The sequence below is a fragment of the Myzus persicae genome, unplaced genomic scaffold, assembly GCF_001856785.1.
Source record: "Myzus persicae strain clone G006 unplaced genomic scaffold, MPER_G0061.0, whole genome shotgun sequence".
NCBI lineage: Eukaryota > Metazoa > Arthropoda > Insecta > Hemiptera > Aphididae > Myzus > Myzus persicae.
Window position 1 is genome coordinate 16,938 of NW_019104232.1, and position 25,139 is coordinate 42,076.

Below are 25,139 nucleotides of genomic sequence, written 5' to 3' on the forward strand. Positions count from 1 at the left end.
AATTATGTAAATATAAAAACAAAATTGTGTAAATAAATATATATTACCATTCAAAATAAAAATAATAAAAAAAAATATTTTATGAATATCGTACAAAATGTTATAGATTAAAATATAATAATATGTTCATTTGATTTTAACAAACCAATAATTCGTTGATCAAAAAAATATTTCATTTAAGAAATATTCTTGACAACGATTTATTTAATGTTGCTTTTACATTTGGTGAAGCTGCTGATGATATTAATGCTACACCTCTCGGATCTTCGCTCAATCTGCTTAATATATGTTGAGCGGCTTGACTAAATACACAAGAAAAATATTTCAATATTCAATAATTAGTGTTATAGTTGAGATTCATTACTTACCGAGAAGTAGGCGTGTTGTCAAATACCATGCTAGTGGCAGCAGTTATCACTGCATCTCTAGCATCTGTTGGTAAATGAAGAGTTCCACTGACTCCGAGTTTATCGACCACTCTCGCTAAGAGACGGCACGCTTCAGCACGAACCATTCGATTTCCGTGTCTAGAATATTTAAAATATGTAAAAATTATTTTCTTTATTCTATATTATACCCAATTTTGTTTTAGCTGATGCGGCAAATCTCACTTTATCCCTTTAGCTGTGATAACATGCACGCATTTTACGGGATTTACGTTGTCGACCATTGCATTTAAGGCTTCAGAACTTTGCACCCGAAGGAATTTATTGGTGTCGGCTGTACGCGGAAACAGTGCCGATGCGATTTCTTCAACGTCCTACAGACAAAAATGTTTCGGTTTCAAATAATATTTGACTGTCTGTTTATTACCTCGACGGATCGTTAGTTGTTGTAGTCGACTTACCGGTTCCATTGATTTCGGTACGTAGGAAAACATTTTCTGCGCAGCCGTACACGCGGCTCGTGCCACTTGAGATCGGAGACATTTAATATGTTTAGCTACATTGCGAGCGAATGGCTGCAAGGAACCCGGACGCAGTTCTTTACTGTGAAACATGGACAGTCGTGAAATATTCTGTAGACCCGTGACGGCCGCTTCCCTGTCATAACGTATCAGATACTTTGTTAATCGAATAACAATGACACAATAAATGCAATGTTTAGGTATATACCTAAGCCAGATACAAGAACCATAAAGTGCTTAATCTTTTTGTGGAATGAATGGGGTTGGTCTAAAAGCTTTCTTATTTCTTATTTTTACTTCTGAGAAAGGAGGCTTATATAGGCATTCATTTGGAGGAGCTAAGCGCCTATGCTTCCCTTCACTACCAGCCAAAGTTGTGATTATATATATTTTAGTAAGTTCCATCACTAGGTACAAACCATTCCGGGCTATTGATCTGAGTAGAAACCAAATGTAGAGCTCTTTGAGGTTCATTGAACGGAGTGAAATTTGGTCCCGTTTCACTAGATCGTTTTTTAAGATTCGTTCCGACGGACCTCCTCCTTTCAACTGTTGGTGCTGCTGGTGGCGCAGGTGGTTGCACAACAGACTTCGTAGGTTTTACTTCAGCCACAGGTTTTTTACTGTGAGTAAACAAATTACGAATAAATTCATTAAAAACCTAGATAGACTTCGAGGTGTAATATGTGAAAATGTCAGTGGCCTCCCCTCTAAATGCTGCTGCGTGTTAATTTTCCAAAGGAGACAGAAGCCAGTGAATAATTTTGGTGGACTTATCTCAGTTATCTCATATTATGCCTGTGTGTAATTGACATTAATGGTATGTGTTCATATAATCATATTTAATTTTTCAATACTAAAAAAAATCATTAGCACTTGCGAAACAACTGAGTACTGACGTACAACAATTGGATTTTTTTACCGTCTAACTAAAAAATATAATGAAAATACTAAATAGTAATGAACCGACAGGTTTGTTTTTCTAAATTAATAAGGTAACATGGTACCAGCCGGTGTAACAATACTCGTCGATCCCTCCCTTAGACTTGTTGTCGTATTTTCAAGAAAATGTTTTCATGGGGCCCAAAATGTTAGTAAACAGTAAACCGTATGTAAACTATACACAATATACATTATAAATAAGAATAAATATATACGGGGTCGAGAGGGGGTCATCCAGCATCTCTATAGAAAAAATCCCAAGATGAGTGTATGTATATGATGGACTAGTCTTGTCATAGTCGTACACTCGTACCGCGACTATAACATCGTGTACAAAATAGGTATAAAATATGTATATTGGGTTTGTACATTGTATCAGTGCCGTGGCTATATGTATAGAGGGAAAGGGAACTGGAGACAAGTGTACAAGAACTAGGGAACAGATTAAGTGCCTCCCCTCACGATAAAAACAAATGTTGACTACAGCCTGCTCTGCATTGTATGGAGTAATTGGACTCACTCGTTTTGTGGTTGAACGTCTGCGCCTTCAGTTAATATGCTCGCTGTAGAACCCTGCATCTTAACATTTGCCGGTTTGAAGACACCTGCGTCGCAATCATTGTCAGACTGCGTCGGAGGTTTTTTGTGATCGTTAGTCACTGGCTGCTGTTTTGGCAGAAGCCGATCGTCGGGGTCGACCCGTCGGGTTCCCAATATTGCGCCGCCATCAGATTTTTCGACCTGAATATTCGAAGACATACGGTTGGTCGGAGCCTGTCGTCGGTCGTCATATTCGCCATCCGACGATTGAATTCCGCCGCCCGGCGATTCCGCGGCCGGACGAATGACCGTCCGACGGGAATTATCGTCTGTGTCGGATAATCTTCTATTGTTGTGTTCCTGTCTGTTGGTCTCCGGCACCACGGTCATGGAAAACGTTGTTTTCACAGAAGACTCAAAACTGATAAAAAAAAATTCAGGTTCGCTGTCATTTATGAATATTACCATATAATAGGGCAATATTATAGGCGCATAGGTACCTATATGCCTATTTGTTTTGTCCAAAACTTGAGCAACTACAAGCCCATCAGTTTTTCCAAATTTTAATTTTTTTTCACTATTTTTAGACTTTTAGTATTATTATACAATTCTAGCTAGTGTATACCTACGATCTACAGGTAGTACCGACTACAGTAGATTTAAGATTAGGTATATTGTACCTACGTATACGTATAAAATTAACTATTATATTAAATACTTGTATTTAAATGTAGATTTGCTGTTTAAAATATATAGATACTGTTATTCATTGGTGCAATAAGGAGGCGGGGAGATTTTTAGCATACATTGATATAGGTAGTATATACTATTAATTATTATACTATACAGGTATGTATACTTTACACTTCATTATATCTTAAGTCTTGCTTACAACTTACATTATTTTTTTGGTGGCACTAAAGCTCTCCTAGAATTTTTAACCTTATTGTGCCATTTATAGCCTAAATAGGTGGATATTTTTTCCAATTGTACCTATACCTACCAATTTTTTACACGTTTCACAGATGAACTAAGTATGACATTCGTTATACCTTAAAAATAGTCTCGCTCCTGTAATTGCAGTGGTACATCACATATGTTTAGGTTTTATCCCCGTCATATATAGCCAAATCTTATCCTTGGCACATAAATTATGTAGCATAATATACCTACACAATATAGGTATATATATAGTCGTGACTTGAAAGTTCAACTCATACTTGGAGTGGTGCCATTTTCATAAATATTACCAAATGCATGTATGGTACTATGGTCGTACGGGGAAAATACGATAGATCAAAATATTTAATGAAGCCTGTCATATTTGTGTAAAGATCTTACTCGACGATGGTCGGCGTACACGACGGTACGTGCCTGGGCACTACAAACACGGTGTGATTGAGAGATATCTGTTTACGGTGCAGTTTATTTCGTTTGTCCCGGTGCACGGAATTGTGAAATCTGTATCTGCGTTTAGCCGTTGCCATTGTGGTAAGGACCGGCGTGGCGACGCGTTCTTTCGGCGGCGGAGACGCTACACGACTACCTCGACGGCGACGACGAGGAGGAGCGAGACCGCAACAGAAACAAGACCGGAACATAATTGTAAATTATTGCGAAGTGATGGACGTGTCTCGTGATAAAAAAAAAAAAGAACGAAAAAGCCGTCAGCGGCACGGTAATGTGAAAAACGGACTGGCGATGTGCCGACCATCACACATCTACAAAATATACTCACGCGGTTAAGGTAGGTATATACATATAAATATATAATAATAGGAATCATAGATATATTATGTAAATATAATATACATATAGGTATAGCTTATTATACCTAATAATATATTAATAATATGATATTGTGTGCTGTAGCGGTGTAGGGTCCTGTTGGTTCTTGCAAGGGGGAGTGGACTTTTATATGCACGCATTGATGATATGTATATATAATACGTTATTGCAGGTGTATTAAGTTATGGACGCACGCGATCGATTGGATTTTGAAACAAGGTCAACGGTCAACCGGCCCCGACTGGGGGTGGATTGTCGTCTGCTATTTTTCTCTTTTATATTATATAGGTATATGAATACACGTGTTAAATATATACGCAGGGGGACTTGTTGATGTTTTCGTCATTCGATTTGACCCGACTATCATATACTTTGTAATTGGTAATAGCCAATATGTACTATATAGCTTTAAATATGATTTATATATTAAATGTATATTATGTTGGTGGCATCATTGGTATCACTTATCACTTATCAGCAGTGGAGAATTTAAGGGGAGAAAAAAGCCCAGGCCCCCTTGGTCCATTAGATCTGCTAATTGTTATAGGTACAGTCGTACAGACATATAGTAATGAATAATGATCAACAGACAATAGTATATATTTCCTAAAAAATCCAAATCACCCTTGGAATTACATACATTTTAATGCGATTTTTTTACAGAAATAATTAAAAAATCTGTACACCAGTTACAATATATAAACATTTTATGTAAAATATATAGTATAACACTATAAGCTATAAGTTAACGTTAAACTTTATAAGTTTATAATATTTGCATATTTTGTCACCCATATTTAAATAAATTCAGTCACACTTAAAACAATAAAACAAATTACATAAATGTTCAATTCAATTAGGTACATAAACAAATTTTAGGAAAATTTCTATTATTTATTTATTTTTTTTTTTTGTGTAACGAAATATTTGAACTCTGGAAACTAACAAATATGACTTTTTTTTGAAAAAATTATAAAATATACTATATTCTTAAATATGAAATATGTGCTGAATATTCGTTAATATTTAAATATGCAAAATATTTTTTTTTCTACGAATTTCGTAGAAATTGATCTGTATAAAGCCAAAAAATATGTAAAATCCTAGAAATCCGCTCTCTAATTATTATATATATTTATAACGTAATAAAAGGTACCAACTATTCTATAATTCCTGTTCTATGATAATATCACAGATTATATTAAACTAATAATTTAACTAATTATAAATTATTAATTATTAATTTTACTAATTTTACTTTAATATAATCTGTGATAATATCGACGAATATATGGTTTGTATTTAATATGTTTAAAATATGTTGGTACCTTGGTAACTTTATCACTGAATATATGTTATCATATTATTAAAACGTTTTATCAAGAATTTGTGTCCCCGTTCCGTCTCTCAGCCTATGTCATTTTGTAGTAAACCGTGTACTTTTTTTTCAAACATAAATTTTCTTTTGAGCTGTTATTCATAATTTTAGTCGCATATTAAACATTTAAAATATTGCAACTTTAAGTTCAAAATGTAATTTGATGTAACGATGTAAATTATAAAACCAATTTTAAAGTCATATTTATAACAATGTTATTATTTATTATGTGGTTGATGATCCCAACCATATTTTCGGCGTACTTTTCTGGTCGTCTTATGTATATAATTTTGCAACGTGTAACTAATACACGATCACTTAAAGAATCAAAACTACCTGTTCGGACATTAATTGTCATTGGTTCGGGCGGACATACAGCTGAAATGTTGCGTTTAATGAACAATATGAACAAGTTGAAATTTATGCCACGTTTGTATCTATTAGCTGATTCGGATACAACAAGCCGTAACCGTGTAGAAAATGATGAAATTGGTTTAGATTGGTCCATAGCAACTATACCACGATCAAGACATGTAAATCAATCATACTTAACATCTATTTTTTCAACTGTTTATGCAATTTTTATTACTGTGCCTGTGGTTGTATCATTCAAACCAGATTTGGTTTTATGCAATGGACCAGGTACTTGTGTTCCTGTATGTCTGGTTGCTTTCATGATGAAATTATTCCATTATGCAGATACATCAATTATATTTGTAGAAAGTATCTGCCGCGTTAAGTCTTTATCCCTAACTGGAAAATTTATGTATTTTTTTGCCGATTTAATAATTGTTCAATGGCCTGAATTAAAACAAAAATATGGACAGAGAGTCCACTATCTTGATGAAGGTTTGAATTCATGAATCTATTGTTTAATGTAAATTATTTAATTTATTTAATTATTTATGTAAATTATTAATATATATATATTATATTGTGTTGAAACTTGAAACTATGTTTATGAATTATATTCTCAATTCCTGATTTTACAAAATATTCAAAATTAATATTAAATAAGAGGTAATAATAGAGATCAGAAGGTCACTATCAAATAATAAATAGTAAATTATATAATAAATAAAATAAATCTTGAGCTTACAATGCTTAAATGTTATACCCATAAATTATTATATATTTGTAAAATAACCAAAGTTAATATGTTGAATAATGTATAATATGTTTAAATTTATTCTGTACTCACTTTTTAAATGTTTTGTCCATCTTCATATTTTTATAATTTCTCTAAAAAACAATAATTCAGTAGTGAAAAATGATTATAAAATGTAATTAATATAAAATTAAAAATCAATACTTTAATATTTAATAAACAAATGGTATAATCAACAATACCTATATTGTATTGTATTATACTATTATTGTAGTGTAAACAAATGTATACAGTATAGGTAATTTATGTTCAACAAAAAGTGAATACATCATGCAAAAAAAATGTGATAATTTCATTTTATTGTGCATGTGGTAGGTATAGACAAAATATAATTAAAAGTGTAAACAACTTTAAACATTACATTCCTAAATCTAAGTTGATAACCAATGATTTATTAGTAGTCAAGAAACTCCAAGAGTCTTGAATTAATCAGCTATGAATCTATGATGTATAGCGTGTATTATACTTTGTATAGGTATACGATATATTTAAACATTTATTATATACAAGGTACCTAACAGTTAACTATTATATTTTGAGAATTCAGATTAGACAAAATAATATGAAACTAAGGCGCCAAGTCCCAAAAATACTTGACTAATTTTCATGAATCTTCTCTAGATGAAAATGGTGTCTAAGTGATCAATAGACAAGACAACAATAGTGTAAGTTGGTTATTATTTAAGTGAGTAGTACTATATTAAAACTAAGTAGGAAGTAACTATTGTTAACAATCTATAGTTTTATAGGTACAATACTATGACAAAAAAATAAAAATGATATCTAGTAAATAGAAATAATATAATATTACACTCATCCAGGCGCGTATGAGGGATGTCTGATAATTGGAGGAGGTTAAGTTATTGAAAATTTTTTTTCTTGATATCCAATAAGTTAGCATTTGGATGTATGTAACTATTGAGAACAAATGGTGCTTAAATGCTGGAGATAAACAAAACAGCCATGTTGCTATTTCTGGATTAATGGTAACTAGCCGGTGCTCACTCGCTCATTGGCCCACTTGAGTATAATAAAAATTAGTATTAATTATATTAAAGGGGCTCATCGCAAAGTTCCACCCCCATTTTTTGATGGTCTCTTAATCCCACCTTGAACGTAGCGTACCTACTTGAAATATGATATTTCCCCATACTTGAGATTCCCATGAACCACAACGTTTAATTAAAAAGGTTAAGACAGTTAAATATATTCAATTTACCTAACCTATATAGAATATTAGGATTTAACTATGATTTTCAACTAAATTGGCTGCAATTCTCAACCTTTCATGGACAACAAATTAGCTATTCTTTGACATCGGGGGGGTGCATTAATCGTAAAATTATTTAAAAGTTTGTCGAATGAAATACATAAGATTTGCCTCCTCTTGGGCTAAAAAAAGGATTTTCCATCACCAATCTTAGACAATTTTAGTAATTTAAGAAACATAGTATTTTAACTACAAATTTATTTTAAAATAAATATTTCTATTTAAAACCGTTATAAGTTTGGCTGTCATTTGCTGCAATGGGAGATACTATTGACCACCGAATTTAGACGAGTACCCTTGCATATTCTTCATAGGGAAAAAAATATTAAAAACCTTCAGTCAATAGGTGCTCACTAGCCACTACCATAAACCCGCAAGTGATAATCCTGGATACGCGCCTGCAGATTTATTGGTATAGTTGGGTGTACAAGGACGTAAATACATGTGTATTCATAAAAGTTGTATACTAACATCAAATGAATCGTTGGTCCTTCCAGTACAAAGGATAGCGTGTGGAGAAAAAAATCCCTTATTAAATGATATTCTAAAAAAAAAAAATTTTTTTAATTTTGTCCTTTGATTTAAAAGTTTTGGTAAACTACTGGAAAATTCCTTAATATATTATGTACCTATCGTCCAATTTTCTTCTGAAAGTTGTACCTAATAACGGACCTACACGAGCACTTGAAAATTGTTTGAAATCTGAAAAGTTTTAGAAAAAAATATCTAATAATTCGAAAAATTGAAACACATGAAAAGTAATTCATAGTATAGGTAAATACTTGATTGTCGTAGGGGTGGTAAGGTGTTTGGCCTCACTTGATTGATTATTCGTTTTTGATACAAATAACTACCGGAGCTTCGAAATTGGGTCTAAGAATAAAATAAAGTTGTAATGCCAAGTTAAGAGAGCTAAAAAATAACCTAAGTTGTAATATCACGGTGTGTAATATATATAATATATATATATATATAGTCAATATAAATAATGGGTAAATAATACATATATAGCATACATGCACCTTTATAATATCGAAAATTGGGGTTATTCACCCTCGGTCAAAACTGTTTTATAGATTTCCTGTCACACACCGTGGGTATTCGCATGGTCACTAGTCATTTACCATTAACCTAAAATGCTGCATTTTCCTAACAATTATAATATATTGATCCAAGATGACCTTACGGCTTACATAATACAAGACAATAATGTATCATCGCTAAATATGTTATAGTAATATGTAGGTATAGGTACTAGAACTAGGTATACATAAACTGATGTCCGATTTATACCATTATAAATAAAAAGTCAACAACCGACACGCAGGTGGTGGGTATTTCATATAAATGAAAAACTTATTAGTTTGACCCAATTTCATGCGGCGTCACTTTTCCATAGTAGGTACCCATGTTAAAAGTGAATATCTACAGTAACACGCAAAAATGCTAATTTCCAACTCCTGTTTAGCTTTATGTAGGGCAATAGTGTTTCGTGATAAACACCTTAATGGCTCGATGTTGACCTATTTATAATGTCTACACTACCGTCTACCACCACGCGCCACGATAGCCGGAAAGACTTGGACGTTATCGGGCACTCAAATCTATACAAAAGCTGTGTATTATAGGTTTACTAACACAGGTCGATTTTCATTTCTGAGACATGTATGACGCAATTCATTTTTAAAAACATTTATATGAACAAAATAAAATAGTTTCAGTTGATTAAATAGAATCTCAGTAGTTTCATTTGTTGAAAAAATAATTAAAGGTCGGGTCTTTATTAACAAGACTCATAAAACGATATAGAGGATAGGTAGTTTAAAATAATAATACATACTTAGATGAGATAAATAGAATAAAAATATCTTGTAAGTACCTAGTTAACCACGCTAATGTGTTACGTTACAAATCCAAGTCGAAAATAACATTACCTAGGTGGCTAGGTATAATCATTTTGTACATACAATTATGCAATAGTTAAAACTTAGTAGATTTCCTGAAATAATTTTAAAAACTTAAAGTCTTAAACCAACTGCAAATACATTAATTCAGATTAGTAAATTGGTACCTATTTTTATCACAACGAAATCCATAGGTATTATAATTTATAGGTGTACGAAATCTAAAATAAAGTCAAGGAATCAAATTACTAACAAAGTGTATAACTAGGCACTAATAACTAATATAATAAAGTTGCGACTTGTGGGACAAACTTACAGTTTTTAAACTTGGGTTGAATTGAGAGTTTGTGATAGTCTACTTAGTTTCATTCTTGATTATTTTATTGTGTTATAGATATTAGATTCTCAATTTTTTTAGCGAGTACCTACTTTATAAATGTTAAGTATTTTTGTGTGAAAAAGTCATAGATGCCAAGTTGATGGAAAGTGGCAATTAACACGTTATGATCGTCATACACTCATACAGTCATATTGTATGTGCGTCAATTGAAATTTGAAAACCAGCAATTAAAAACAAAATTAACTATGATTAAAACATGATAAATTATAAATAATGGTTAATGGGTACTATTAAAAAGCACTATATAAGGTAGGCCAAACTAATTAATTAATTAAATTAAGTATATAGTTATTAAATGATAAGGCTAAAATTGTCTATAGGTAAGGTAATAAATATGTATACTGGCATTATAATATAGTATTATAGCATCTATAGAGGCATAGAGATATTAATAGTTGAATATTAATCATGCTAAATGTATAATAAAGTAAACTATTGAGGTAAATGTGATTTTTACTTGTCGTGAATGTGGTAATTTTATTGCCATGTTTTCCACTTCATCTTTGGGGTGTTTCGGTATGCTTAATGCAGGCTTGATTGGAATTGGAATACCAGTAGACTTGATTACCTCAGGGTCATCAGAAACGTCAGGACTTCGAATTTTAATAAGCTCTCCGCCAAACGTTACTCTTCTAGGTGTTTTTGGAGTTTCTACATCGTCTTCATCATCATATGATGATATTGAAGAATCCCGACCAGACGATGAAGATATTCTATACACTTCACACAACACTTCAAAATCCTATGAAGAAAATTTAACTTAATGTAATCTTAAAATTAGAAATAACACACTTAAATAAATACTTAAAAATATGTATGATATTATGATTATTGATTATACTTATATATGTATAAACTATAATGTAGGTAGGTATAGGTACATTGTAGTATTGTATATAATAATAATATATTATCTAAAAAATATTTTTCGGAACGATTTATTTTACACAATTAAACACAATAATTTATAAGTATTACTAGGTATATGGCGTATCTTAAGTCTTAACTATTAAGTATGAGTGTATGACTTACTATTTAAACATGTATGGCCTTTCTAGCTTTCTATAAATGTTTTTATTTTTATATGGACATAATATAATATGGTAGGTACTATGGTATAGGTTGTAAGTAGGTAAATAATATTGTACAGACTAGAGGACATACGGTAATACCTTCCATAAATATATACACTATTTAATTGGAATAAATTGCTTAAAATTTGAATAATTTACCTTTTTAATGATAGGATGAAATGTTTCAAGATAGTGATCAAATTTATTTCTTCCGACAATTTCTTTAACTCTGTCCAAACAGTAAACGGCAGCTTGTTGAAATGTCGCTTGTACCATCTTGTTGGATAAGGCAGTTACAAGGTGCACAAATGTAGGTATGGCAATCTAAAAATAAATATACTAAACTTTTAAGTTCAAATTGATTGAGTTTAAAGTTTATTGACTGAAACCACACTTACTAGACTCAATATTATTAAATTCAATCACGAATACTTAATATCATGTACTTTTAGTTGGGACATTTCTTAGCATAACAATTTAATACAAACTTTTTAGTGATATTTAAAATGATTATAGTATTTGTTCTAATATATCATTATTCGTACGATATTTTAAAGAAATCCTTGAATTTTTTCAACAATTTAAATCCCATCATTATTTTAGCACTATATAAATTATAAAATCTATCATTCTTAAATAACCTTTTATAAATACCTATGCTTTTAAAATGTAAAACCAGAAAAAAGTTATTACAAGGAATTAGCTAATGAGCTCCTCAATTACACTGCGCTATAAATAATATACAACTGGAAAAGAAATAGATTTTTTGCCTTCAAAAAAAAACTAAAATTATAAAAATATACAATATTTATATTTTCATTACTTAATTTCAAGTATAAAATTTTATACCTAATCAAGGAGCATTATTGTATCAGCTATATCTACGTGCTAAATTTTTTTTTGCAAATAATTATACGGTAATTTTATTATAGTGGCATTATTTAAAATTTTTTTTTTTTACACTCACAGGCCGTTCTCCATTTCTCTTAACTATTTGCTGAAGCACTACAGGAACGCATTCCATGACATTCACTGTGAGACTTGATTTGGCACCAGGTACATCCAATCCTTGTACGATCATGGACTTGAGAACAAATTCGGGATCAGCTGAGTGTTGTACGTACACCAATATCGCATCCATAGAGCTACTTCTAAGGGCCGGTGAAAAGTGTGCAAGATTCGTAATGACCGCCGGAAGTATTGTCGGGGACATCAACGCATCCAGTTGTGGGCCGACTGCTGGTACAACGTAAGCCAGCACTCGTGAACCGTGAAGTCTCACCTGCAACATATTGCGCATATAACATGTTATGTTACAGCCTTAAATAACGTACCTACGTCACTCCCCCCCCCAGGTTTCGAATTTTCAAAAGGCATGCCAGACCCCTATTTTAATTTTAAATTAACTCTTTAAGGGTAACCAACTTTTCATACAAATTCTAGGGCTTGTTCGTACGAATAGCCAGTAAAAGTACTAAAAAAAAGTAAAAAACTCGAAATTTCTTATACGGAGGCTGGCGTAGAGTGTAGAAAAGTTAAGTATAAACATAAAATAATTCACTATTAACTTCGTGTAAAATATATTTTTGTTATTGAAAAATTTAAGATGTCCAGTATTAACTACATAAACAACTTTTTATAAACAAAATAGAGGGTAGGTAATAATGTAATATGCAATAAATTTTACTAGTTTACAGTTATAACAATATTTGATCATTATCATTATCGTTTTATTTTAGATGGATAAATAGATTTGTACAATAATTTAGAAGTGATGGATAATTTTTGCAGTGAAAATTATGTGTTATAAACGAAAGCTGATTCAATCTACTGAAAAAAAAAATAATACCTATTATTATAATATATTATTATGTATCTTTGAGTAAAAATTAAAGAGAAAATTACTGGAAAACACGCCTAAAAAAAATAAAAAATATTACGATATTTAAACCATTCGATAAATAACTTACGTAATACGTAGAATAACATGGCTTACTTACTATTTAAAAACAAAAGATTTTAATATTTTATATAAATACGTACTTAACTATTATTTAGTTATTGGAATAATGAAGTTTTGGAAGGTAACGGGGAATTGGATAAAAAGTACGTATGCGGTATGCGTATAATGTGTGTTTTTAACTTATTTAAACGAGGCTACTGAACAAAAACTATTTGTACCCGTGATAGTTTACACGAGTGAATCTAGGAAAAGAAAGCCCCGGAAAAAAACCTCAATATCAAAATAGGTAAAAAAAAAAGCCCCGTATTAAGTACATGATACTTATATCATTATTTTTAATTTGTATACATACGTTTTTTAAGCGGATATCAGTTAATTGTTTTGTACCAAGTTTTGTACTTCCATAATCTCCTACATTACTTAACGCCAATTTTGCTTGGTCTGCAGCAACTTCCATTTTTCATTTTTTTGAACAAATTCCAAATTGTAGGATGCTTATGACCACAGAGGTTTGAAAAACGGTTATTCCAACCCTCTGTGGTATTGTTGGTACGATGTCCACTGTTTAATGTCAATTTATGAACATTCCACGTAGACGGTAGAAATATGGGAGGTGTATAATAAAATGATGTAGATACTAAGATAGAGTCTACAATAAAATATAATACCTTCATCATTTTTAAGATAAAATCAAAAGTCAATTACTTTTATTACTATATACTTCAATCTCTTCTATTTCAAATGTATGTTTATACCTAAATGGCTAAATAGTTTAGATATAATATGGCTATAGATAAAATATAATAATATATTGTTTAAAAATTAAAAATTACAAAATGTGTATACTTTAATAAAAAAGTGTAAAAAATGTATTTAGTTGATAGGGGGCTTTTTTTTACCGTATTTTGATATTGGGGCTTTTTTTCTGAATACCACACTCGTACCTATATTAAAAAACCCAGTCAAACCCAATAATCAATGACTCCAAAAAAATGGTTCCCAATTATCTCAGGTCCCTCTACAACATTTCACCGGTACTATTGTCATGGGAATCGTAGGTAGGACAACATGTCAACATGCATACAACATATTATAATATAATATCACAGGTACTGCACAATCGCAGCAGCCATGCAGCAGCTCTATACCGCGAACGATGCACCGACCTGCCATTCGGGATGCTGCAGTCGGACGGCCAGCTCATCGAACACTTCCTGTCGGTCGACGTTGGCCGGGAACCGGTTCTTCTTGATCACGTATTGCCAGACGGGCGTCAGCTCCAGGTGACAGTGGCCGGAGCGAAACTTTTCCGGAGTCGACACAGGATCGACGGCGAGCCGGACGTCCGGACGCAGCGTGGCGGTTTGCATTATTATCACGAGTTTACGACGATGTACCGAGGCGTACTTGCACCAGTACGGAGTTGGCCACGCGCGCAGCTACACGCCAGTAATAACAATATAATAAAAATAATTAGGACTTAGATCTATACAATATTATATGCATTATTACAAAAATAATATATATTATTATTACGGTGCAACAATACGAGTGCTGGCATCGCACACTACCACCTTCTATGACCGCCCGTCTCCGTCAGTTAGCCCGCGCGCCAAACGCCTTATTATATTGCAGTGTTGTAGGTAGGTGTCTTATATACCTAAATATAGCGTTCACATAGCAACACAAATCGTGTATGTATGTACGTACACAATCGTTGAATCGTGTACCTCTACATATATACATAGGTGTAATAATGAGGGGTGTATACAGGGTGAACCGTTGTTTAAGTGACTATATAATACGTACTACATTACTTTCCTTAATATTTTATACCCAGTCTATTTGTGTAGCATTTTTTTTTCTTTAATTCTTGATGATGTGGGGGCGTATATTGAATATTGAACATCATATTATATAGTTATTAATTCGTGATCACAAGCGAATTCAAATGAGTCGAGTTAAGAGACTATTATATATGTCGGAGTTATTGGTTTAAGGAGTAGGTAGTATAGGTACCCTCAACTCTGCTGCGTAAATTGTAGTCCACTCATCTGTCTCAACTACTTTAATTTTCTATAATAGATAATATTATATACATTATACCATATCCGCTAATTTAAACTTTAAATGATTATAAATACAATAACATACAAACCATGTTTGCCCAATACTCCATCATATTACAATACCTTTTCTATGTATAAATAAATAATTGTCTTTATTTTAGAAGAGTACCTATATTATTCTCCTTTAGAATATGAAATTAAAAATATTGATTTGCCACCAAAACAATTAAAAAATAACTCAATTTAGGTATAGTGCTATAACACAATTTTTCTTTTCAAACTACGTATAAAAAAAAAATTGTATACAGAACAGTTCAGAAATTGACTAATAAAATTAGTGTGGCCACGGCCACTTGTATGGATCACTCTGTATATTATATAATTAAAATATAATATTATGAATTATGAGGTAGAATGTTTTATGTATAAAGTATAAACCTACGCTCCGGAATAAATCACACGAAACATAACACTTAGCGCTCGGTGGTTGACGTACATACTTCGTGTAAGGGTGGGCAAAGCCGCAAAGTGTACCTTCTTACAGTTCCCCCTACCATCCCATCGCATATTTAAGTTTGTGTACATACATCGGGACTTGTACACTAATGTAGAACATATACTATATACGCGTCAAATGGATTTGGGATTTGGGAGGCAACCGTGACGCCAGTACGCCACCACGTATAAGGATAATGACGTACACTACTAGAAAATATGAATATAAAAAATCTGTAGGTTGTAGATACATCGATACATGATACATATGTGATTTACCAAGCATGGTCATACCAATTTTTTCTATTTAATAATGAATTTATTCAAATTCTGGTTTTTGAAAAGTTAACTGTATTTAAGAATTATATTAAAAAATACTTAAGATTTTTACACTATTTCTTTTTTCAAACTAGAAATTGTCAAATTGAGAACCAACCTTTTTTACTCTGAATAATGAAAAAGTTTTTTTTCGAGATTGTTTATGTATCTATTACAATGAAAATTCGAACGAGTAATTTCTGAGTTATTAATAAATAATAGGTAAAGTATGTTTATGATATGAGGTACTCCTTTAATATTTCAGCTGGATGTCTAAATGACCTTATAGATTGAAATGGGGTTTTCGAGAAGTAATAGGGGCCTAAAAACACATTTTCAGACTAATTTAAAATTTGTAACCCTCTCTGTACTCGCATGCGCAATACAACTGAAATTGTTGTTAGTGGCAATTCCAATTTATTTCCATAAATTCGGGTAGAGTGCCTAATTTTTATTATATCTGTAGTCAAGGGCCCTCGGGAAAAGAAAACGAAGAAAGTTTATTCGGTAACCAAAAAATCACTGAGCATTTTAGGAAAATATAAGGTATGCAAATTTAATATTTTTTGAAAAAATGAATTCAGCCTATGGCCTATCTAATATTATTATATACGAGAGCAATTCTAATATAATTAATATAAAATATTCTATAGGCTGACATACAGTCTTCACTCAGATTCATTTTTCGTATAGGTTCAATGACAAATAGTCACTACTGTACTATAATTATAGGCGTGATGAATTTATTTGGGGGTTGGGCTTAGCAGAATTTTGATTTTAGGGAGGATATAGCTTCCTTAGCATCCCCCCATTCTACGCCTATGTACTGTACAATGTTACTGGCTGTATAGCTAATCGGTAATCCGCTATGATGTACCTATATGAATTTACGCGTTCTTGATAAATAGTTGACTAGGTATACGCTCATTTTTAAAACAACTTATTATTTTAATTTCACATTCAGAAGTACTTTTCATAGTTAATGTTGATGAATAATTAATACTGAATACTGAACAAATAGTTATATACTCAAATAAGTATATTGTATATAAGATAAGCGAAGAGGCAAGGAATACTTAGGTAAAAATGAATAAATTATTCTATTAAAACATAACATGGAATTGCAATGAATAAGGAAAATGGTATATAAATGTTTACTTTAGATGTATCCAGCCAAGATCAGCCATGTGCCATATTGGAAAAAAATGAGGAAATATATGACACTAAATAAAATAATTATTTTTAATGTAATAGGAAATACATACAAATTGAGTGTAGTATTTATAATTTCACAAATATATCCATAATATATATTATTGTTTATTACAATTTAATACAACAAAAATAAATCACATTTGTCTGACTATACTGGTAACTAATAAAAATGATATAGGTAGCTAACTAATAAATTATATATTGACTATAGCTATGAACAAGTTAATAAATTATCACATTAAATTTTATATTGATTAATATTTAAGAGTCCCCCCAAAAAAAACCATAGGGTTAACAGATATAAGAATCACATATAAGTTAATTTTCATTACAGCAGAATACAGAATACATGGGTATAATGACTTAGTTTATTTTAGAGGATAACAATCCTTACTTATACAAATAAAAAATAGGAATTACCTATAAGGATATATAATACAAATGTTTTGGTTTTTAAATAAATTATAATAATATCACTAGTTAATAGTTAAATATTACCTAGGTATTTAGGTATGGAGAGATAATAATAATAGAAACATTGATATAAAATATATAATTAACTTATAAGTTATAGGTATACATTATTCTGGAGAAAGAAAATTAAGTAGGTGGATAAATATAATATTTTATTCCAATAATTATTTTTTTAATTTAGTTTTAAATATTTACCAAATTTTTATTACTAATAGTAGCTGGTAGTGTACTTTTTGTAAGAGGATGTTTGGCATAAATAACTACGGAACACGAAACAATACATACAGCTGACATAGTCTGCAAAGTGATTGGGTATCCTAGAAGTACCCATGATAATACGGCAATGAGGACTAGTTCAATCGCTGTGGCAAAAACCTTCATGATTGAATTTAAACTATGTAGTAGTAAACTAGTTACAACACCATAAATGGCACTGTTTATCACAATAAACATGACCTGGATAAACAGTAGTTGTTTTAATAATTAACAGCAAGAGAAAAATATAATAATATAATAAATATCATACCATAGAGTTTTTAAAAATGTCTGTTTCAGAGACATTGCTTTCTGTTTCATTATGTTTAAATGTTATCCACAATAATACATTACAAAGTATTGAATCAGTGTACATATATATGTTTTGCACATAAACATTTACATTAACACCCTGGCCTTTTTTAAGTAAATATTCATTGTAGACACCAGCTAAACACGAGCAAAGTATTTGAATCAACATCAACAATATACTAATAAAAAAACCATAAGACTGTTGTCGAATACTGCCCTCCATTTTCAACTCTTTTATCATACATCCAATAGTCAAAAGGATTAAAGATAACCATTGAATTTTGCTGAGATCCTTTTTAAACAAACATTGATATACAATACCAGTAAGTATGACCCGAAGTTGAAGAAGAATAAAATATGTAGTTGGGTCGAATATTGATAGGTTCACAAATGCCAAATTATTATACAGGCAGTAGAGAAGTGCCGGTACCATGTAGAGAAAGAGTACTGGTAATAAAATATACAAATGTACAAGCTTAAGTATTAAAGTATGCATATAAGTTTAAAAAAATGTTTTAAAATAAATCTATAAATACTGACCAGTATAGTTCTCCCTAGTCTGATCAATAATGTTTCTTAAGGGATTGCTGTAAAGTAAAATACATACTTGTTAAGATTTGGGATAGACTGACCCTAGAATTGATACTTTATATTAGTCAAAATAGGTGATGTTGGTTTTTTTTTTAAAACCAAAATTTGAACCGAAAGCATAAAAATAAAAATAAAATTCCATCAGCATAACATAATGCATTTCTTACTATTTATTTTATAAGTACCTATTTACTATTCATTTTGAACATTTGTGTATGTTTATTTTTACTTAATATTTTATTAATAATTAGTATGATTATTAATAAATACTATTATTTTTGATATTTAGCAAAATAATATTCATTTATCTAAAATTGGTTTGTGTTATTAGTTTTATTATAATACCAGTTCGTGGTCTTTGCCAAAAATGTTTTTAAGTAGGTACATCAGAGTATCAGGTATCAGAAAACAATAATATTGATTATCGGCCCTCCTTAATTAAAATAGGTATATAATTTTTTTTAAGTGAAAAAGAAAATTTCATTAAATTTACTCATTTATTACTTAAACTAAATTTAAATATTTAATATAACTAGAATTTGTTTGGGATGTTATTATATTAACATTGAATACAAATGACTACCCTACAGAGCATAATGTAATAAACTAGTTTATTATATCATGCTACAGAGTAGGGTAGGTACATTGATGAATATTAACTACTTTATTTTTACAAAGGATATTAATATATAATAGAGAAATCATTTATAGAATATACCTGTTACTATAAATTAGGAACAATGAAATAAAAATATAATTATACCTACTTATTTATACTTTGTGGAAATGTTAGTCAAACTAATTGTAGAACTATTTATTCTATAACTATTGTATATCTATTATTACACTATTTAGGTAGGTAAATAAAAACTATACTAGGTGTTTTAAAATTTCACTTACTCTTTACAAAACAAAAACAGGGATATTACTAGTTTTATAACTTCGGTTAAAATAATTACTGACACAACGTTATAGTTATATGTGCCTTTATCTTGTGATAATTTGACTAATAATCCTGCAAAAGAAAAAAAATGTGTAGAACATACTAAGTATTTGAATCTAATAGGTATTTATAATTAGAGGCAGATAGGGGCCTATGAGGACACATAGTAATTTCCTCTACATGACTGCAATGGCCCGATGACTCAAGAAGGCATATATTTTATTAAATGAGTTCTATTAAAAAATGTATACTCAGTTGTGTAGTGATATTTTATACTTGTATAGTTGAATATAATAAATAGTAAGTTACTTTTTTATATTGTATAAATGTAAGTAAGCATGTAATGAATATACAATGTTTAGAAAGAATGTCTTTTATGAATGTAAGTTCACACGTTCAAGTTTATATTTAGTATAAATACGCAAACTTCACTCGTTTTTTTAAATTTAACGTGAATGTTTATATTTTAATGAATTTGAATGATTTTTGGTACGCCCAATTTATTTGCCAATTAATAAATATATTGATTCATTATTAGGTATATAGTAATATTTTTTTATTAAAATTTCTACCACAAAAAATACAATTTTTTTGGTGAACGTTTCGAATACTGTGAATATGTTTCTGGAGATGAAATATATATATTTTATGGAAATATAAAACAAAAATATATTTGTTCAATAAATGTGTTAAATTTTTTTTGTGGCTTACTCTGTGTGGAGGGTTATTTGTTCAATATCCATAATGTGGCCTTAAAAAAAAAATTAAATAATGTACTGTGAGCAGGGATAATGTGGACTGTTAGGTGCCTATCTGTCATTGCCGAAATCAGTATATTATTTTATTTTTTTAAAACATAATAACATATCATAAATAATATACAATCAGATAATTTAAATTCATGAATTTGTCCATCATTAAAAGAGTATATCAGAATAGGCATTAGATAGAGAAAAAAAATGTGATTTAATGAAAAGAATCTGCATTTTTACCGTGATTCATTGACAGTGCTATGTACAGGACAAATACCACAAAAGATGTCTTAGTGGGGAACAAACTAGCCCAATTGCTGGATTTCCACATAGCTCTTGACGGGCTAGAATGTTTAAGAAACTATATCACGTTACACGCGAAGTCATAAAATGAACTGAGAAGTGCAGGAGTGAAAAAAAATATATATACAAAACAATAAGTACAATAGTACATTAAAATACTGAAACATTAACAACTACATTTTTCAAAAGTTAATAAATAAGCAATCGTTGATGGATACTTGATACAGAGTAAGTGCGACTGATAACGCCACACCGGAAATATCGTTACGATAACGTTTTTTATTCCACTGACTGAGTAGGTGCATTGTAATATTTTGTAATCCTCGACACTCGACACTTATTATATTTATGTGTTATACACTTCTCCTACATTATAGTGTATAGACATAAAAACTATAATTTATTGATTTGTGGAGTATGGTTGTAANGTTGAATCCAGACAAGGGGGGGGGGGCACCCTTTTTTCATTGGTGAATGGTGATTTTAGTATTATGAATTATACATTTATACCTATTAATAGGTAGTTATTCTTATTACAATTTATAATTTAGACATTTCAAATTTAGAAACAACTACAAAACAAATTAGAAACAAATTATTAATTTTTAATTATTAAATGGTGTTATTCTTATTACAATTTACAATTTAGACATTTTAAATTTAGAAACAACTACAAAACAAATTAGAAACAAATTATTTATTTTTAATTATTAAATGGTGTTTTAATAAAAACTCCTCATGTTGTCCATGTGCTTGTCAATAGTACGGAATCATTTACAGCATGTTGTTCACATAATTTGCAAAAAGCACCATTGCGTTTATATCAAAATAAAGCCACGGAATATCATTTTCCCATTTTTTGTCATAAAATCTTTTTTCTTTACCTTTTTATTTTGTAGAGGTAATTTATCTGAATCCGTGTCAATCGTGTTATGATCAGAATCTTGGGGCTCTGAAGTTTTATTTTTTTTATTTTGTGGAAAAAAATCTGTTATTTTTCTTTTGGACATTTTTGTTCCGGAACAACATAGTCCAGTGGCGTAATTAAGAATGTTTCATGGGGAGGGATATCAAAATAAATATTCAATACAGACTTGAAGGGGGCTTTGCCCCCCCCCCCCATATCTACATTTAATATCTCATGAGTCATGACAAATCTATACGATTATTTTATATTGCATATACAAATTAACAAAAAAGGTTTATCAATTTTTTTTTTTATAATATTACGTCCAAATTCATTGACTTCTTGACAAATTCATCAATAACCTCTTGCTTGAAAATTATTAGTAGTCGAATTCCTTTTGTTTTAATACATTTTCGTTTTTGGACTAGAAAAATATGAAAGTCTAACGATAAATTACTATTTACCGCGAAATGCGAAGTGTGCATAAAAAAAAGATTGAAGTCGTAGGTCGTTACAGAGTGATAATGTGTATGTGTACCTACTGTGTAGTGTTAAGTGTGTAAACGCGTCTCGAAAACCAATGCAGATAGGTACTGTGTGGCAGCACGAGTTCGTAGTATTCACTATTCGTTCATACCAATATTATTATTAATCTTGAAGTTACAATTTTACTATTAGGTTATATTTTTGAAGCTGAGTTACCACCTGCCGGTTACCCATCGTTAGAGTATTTACTATCTCATATATCTGTGTATGTAGCACGTAGGTTCTGTAATTACTATTTAGTAGGCTAAAAGACTTGTAGCTCTAAAAAATCACTAAATATGCACTTAAATATACAAAATATGCATTTTAAAATGATTATTTTTTAACAAAAATCAAGAATGTTTTTGTAGGTACTAATTACTTTAATGAATAAATTGTATTTAAATTTTAAGTAGGTACCATAAGTATTCAATTATTTGGGTTCATTTTATGGGTTTTCAGATACTTCTTTTAACTATACTCTAATAACCCGTAAACCAATCTAATAAGCAACTCTCGAGACGTGGTTCTAGGAAAAACATGCGACTGGGAAAAGTCAACAACCATGTTAATATTATGATCAACATTTAAAATAATTTTAAATTCAACGTTAAATTGTGAAATCACCTACCCAATGGAAGTCAGGGAACTAGTAAAAGAAAAGAGAAAAGCGCGGAAAAAATGGCACCGAACGAGAGATCCATCGGATAAAACTATTTGGAACCGCACTAGTAGACTTTTACATAATAAAATAAAAGAAGTCAAAAACGAAACGTTCAAATCTTACTTGAGTAACCTTTCAGCAACAAAAGACTATGACTATTCGTTATGGAAGGCTACAAAACAAATGAAAAGACCTAGAGCCTATGTGCCACCAATTCGCAAGGAAGATGGATCATGGGCACGTTGTGACCAAGACAAAGCTGAAATGTATGCACGTCATCTGGAACATGCATTTCAGCCGAACAATATCGCTTCTGAACTCGATATAGAACAGAATCAACCATTGAGCGAAACACGCGAAAAGATTAAGTACTTTACTCCAATTGAAATTGCTAAAGAAATCGATACGAATATCAATATAAAAAAAGCACCGGGCTACGATCAAATAAACCCGAAAATACTGAAAGAACTACCCAAAAAGGCTATGATTCATCTAACACACATCTACAATGCCATCTTGCGTACAGAATACGTTCCTAAACAATGGAAACGAGCTCAAGTCATCATGCTACTTAAACCAGGAAAACCTCCTGAACAAGTAACTTCATACAGACCTATATCGCTTCTTCCAAGCTTATCTAAATTATTCGAAAAATTACTTTTAAAGCGTCTAAAACCAATAATAGAAGTAAAACAGATTATTCCTGAACACCAGTTCGGATTCCGGAGTAAACACTCAACAATTGAACAGGTCCATCGTGTCACAAATATAATAAACAAGGCACTGGAAGAAAAAAAATACTGCTGTGGAGTATTCCTCGATATTGCGCAAGCTTTCGATAAAGTTTGGCACAAAGGATTACTTATTAAGCTACGCGAACAATTGCCGCATACTTGGTGCGCACTTATCGAGTCCTATCTGTCTGAACGTCAGTTCAGAGTTATTCACGAAGAAGCAATAACTGACTGGAAAAACATATCAGCTGGAGTACCCCAAGGAAGTGTCCTCGGACCTATTTTGTACTTACTTTACACAGCTGACATTCCAGTTAACAACTATTCAATGACAGCCATGTTTGCCGATGACACAGCAATATTGGCAACTGATGAAGATCAGCAGACTGCGACTGATCAACTTCAACGAACACTTAACAACGTCTCCAACTGGACTAAGCGTTGGAAAATCAAAATTAACAGTGACAAATCGGTACACGTAAATTACACTTTGCGTAAAAGTGTTTATTGTCCAGTAATGTTGGATCAACAGATCATCCCACAGAACGATGCTGCAAAATATCTAGGAATGCACATTGACTCGCGATTAAACTGGAAACATCACGTTCGACAGAAAAAGTTGCAAATTAAAGATAAATTGAGGAAACTTTATTGGCTAATCGGAAGACACTCTGAACTAGACCTTACAAGCAAACGTCTTTTGTACGTAGCGATAATTAAACCAATATGGACCTATGGAATACAACTTTGGGGTTGTGCCAGTAAGTCCAATATTGAGATTATTCAACGCTGTCAAAACATTGCTCTCCGTACTATTGTCGCAGCGTACCGGTACGACAGAAATGACACTATCCACCGAGACTTGATGATGCCCTCAGTCCAGGACGAGATTACAAAGTTTGCCCGAAAACACGAGACAAGACTAGATCAACACATCAATTCAGCAGCAATTCAACTACTTGACAACTCTCAAGACATAAGGCGTCTCAAACGCCGAAGACCATATGACTTAGTATAAAATGTTAGACTAAGACCGGGCCTCTCCATTGGGAGTGATAACCCAAACATGTTTTTGTTTACATATATCTACAAAATATTATTCATTAGTATCTTTTATTTATGTATACCTCTGAAATGTATTGTTAAAGATCATTGATCGTTATAATAAAAAAGCCATCAGGCAGTTTTCAAAAAAAAAAAAAAATTCAACGTTATTTCGGACGTTGACGAAAAAAAAATTGATAAAATG

General features: G+C 31.2%; 3 protein-coding genes across 6 annotated transcripts; 1 reads left to right on the forward strand and 2 right to left on the reverse strand.

The window, feature by feature from the left end:
• Positions 1–55: 55 nt before the first annotated feature.
• Positions 56–15,614, reverse strand: LOC111040270. 4 transcript variants are annotated; one of them, XM_022324109.1, is made up of 13 exons: positions 15,492–15,614; positions 14,870–15,409; positions 14,500–14,772; positions 12,338–12,652; positions 11,530–11,694; positions 10,755–11,039; positions 6,757–6,797; positions 2,370–2,810; positions 1,327–1,530; positions 848–1,043; positions 612–760; positions 369–527; positions 173–302 (listed from the first exon to the last, which is right to left on the reverse strand). In XM_022324109.1, exons 3-13 carry the CDS (start codon positions 14,701–14,703, stop codon positions 173–175), a joined length of 2,289 nt encoding a protein of 762 aa, XP_022179801.1. In that variant the 5' UTR covers positions 14,704–14,772; positions 14,870–15,409; positions 15,492–15,614. The 4 variants fall into 4 exon arrangements, with proteins under 4 accessions (XP_022179805.1, XP_022179801.1, XP_022179802.1 ...); XM_022324110.1 differs by having other exon boundaries at positions 15,488–15,614; XM_022324113.1 differs by having other exon boundaries at positions 56–302; positions 14,870–15,614.
• LOC111040271 (UDP-N-acetylglucosamine transferase subunit ALG14 homolog) lies at positions 5,524–6,513 on the forward strand. The gene has a single exon (XM_022324114.1). The coding sequence runs from the start codon at positions 5,768–5,770 to the stop codon at positions 6,416–6,418; it is 651 nt and encodes a 216-aa protein (XP_022179806.1). The 5' UTR covers positions 5,524–5,767; the 3' UTR covers positions 6,419–6,513.
• A 2,304-nt stretch (positions 15,615–17,918) lies between the features above and the next one.
• LOC111040274 (CMP-sialic acid transporter 1) lies at positions 17,919–21,447 on the reverse strand. The gene is made up of 5 exons (XM_022324119.1): positions 20,998–21,447; positions 19,963–20,077; positions 19,012–19,058; positions 18,431–18,918; positions 17,919–18,360 (listed from the first exon to the last, which is right to left on the reverse strand). The coding sequence occupies exons 1-5, from the start codon at positions 21,086–21,088 to the stop codon at positions 18,088–18,090; spliced, it is 1,014 nt and encodes a 337-aa protein (XP_022179811.1). The 5' UTR covers positions 21,089–21,447; the 3' UTR covers positions 17,919–18,087.
• Between the last annotated feature and the right edge of the window lie 3,692 nt (positions 21,448–25,139).

Coding starts and splice junctions, on each gene's coding strand:
- LOC111040274 (XM_022324119.1), bottom strand. CDS start 21,088: ATGTGGAAATCCAGCAATTGGGCTAGTTTGTTCCCCACTAAGACATCT. Junction 19,059..19,962: donor CTGTTTTTGTTTTGTAAAGA/GTAAGTGAAATT, acceptor TTTACTTTACAG/CAATCCCTTAAGAAACATTA. Junction 18,361..18,430: donor ACATTTTTAAAAACTCTATG/GTATGATATTTA, acceptor CTGTTTATCCAG/GTCATGTTTATTGTGATAAA.
- LOC111040270 (XM_022324113.1), bottom strand. CDS start 14,703: ATGCAAACCGCCACGCTGCGTCCGGACGTCCGGCTCGCCGTCGATCCT. Junction 2,811..6,756: donor ATGGACAAAACATTTAAAAA/GTGAGTACAGAA, acceptor TTTTTTTATCAG/TTTTGAGTCTTCTGTGAAAA. Junction 1,044..1,326: donor CAGATCAATAGCCCGGAATG/GTTTGTACCTAG, acceptor ACGTTATGACAG/GGAAGCGGCCGTCACGGGTC.
- LOC111040271 (XM_022324114.1), top strand. CDS start 5,768: ATGTTATTATTTATTATGTGGTTGATGATCCCAACCATATTTTCGGCG.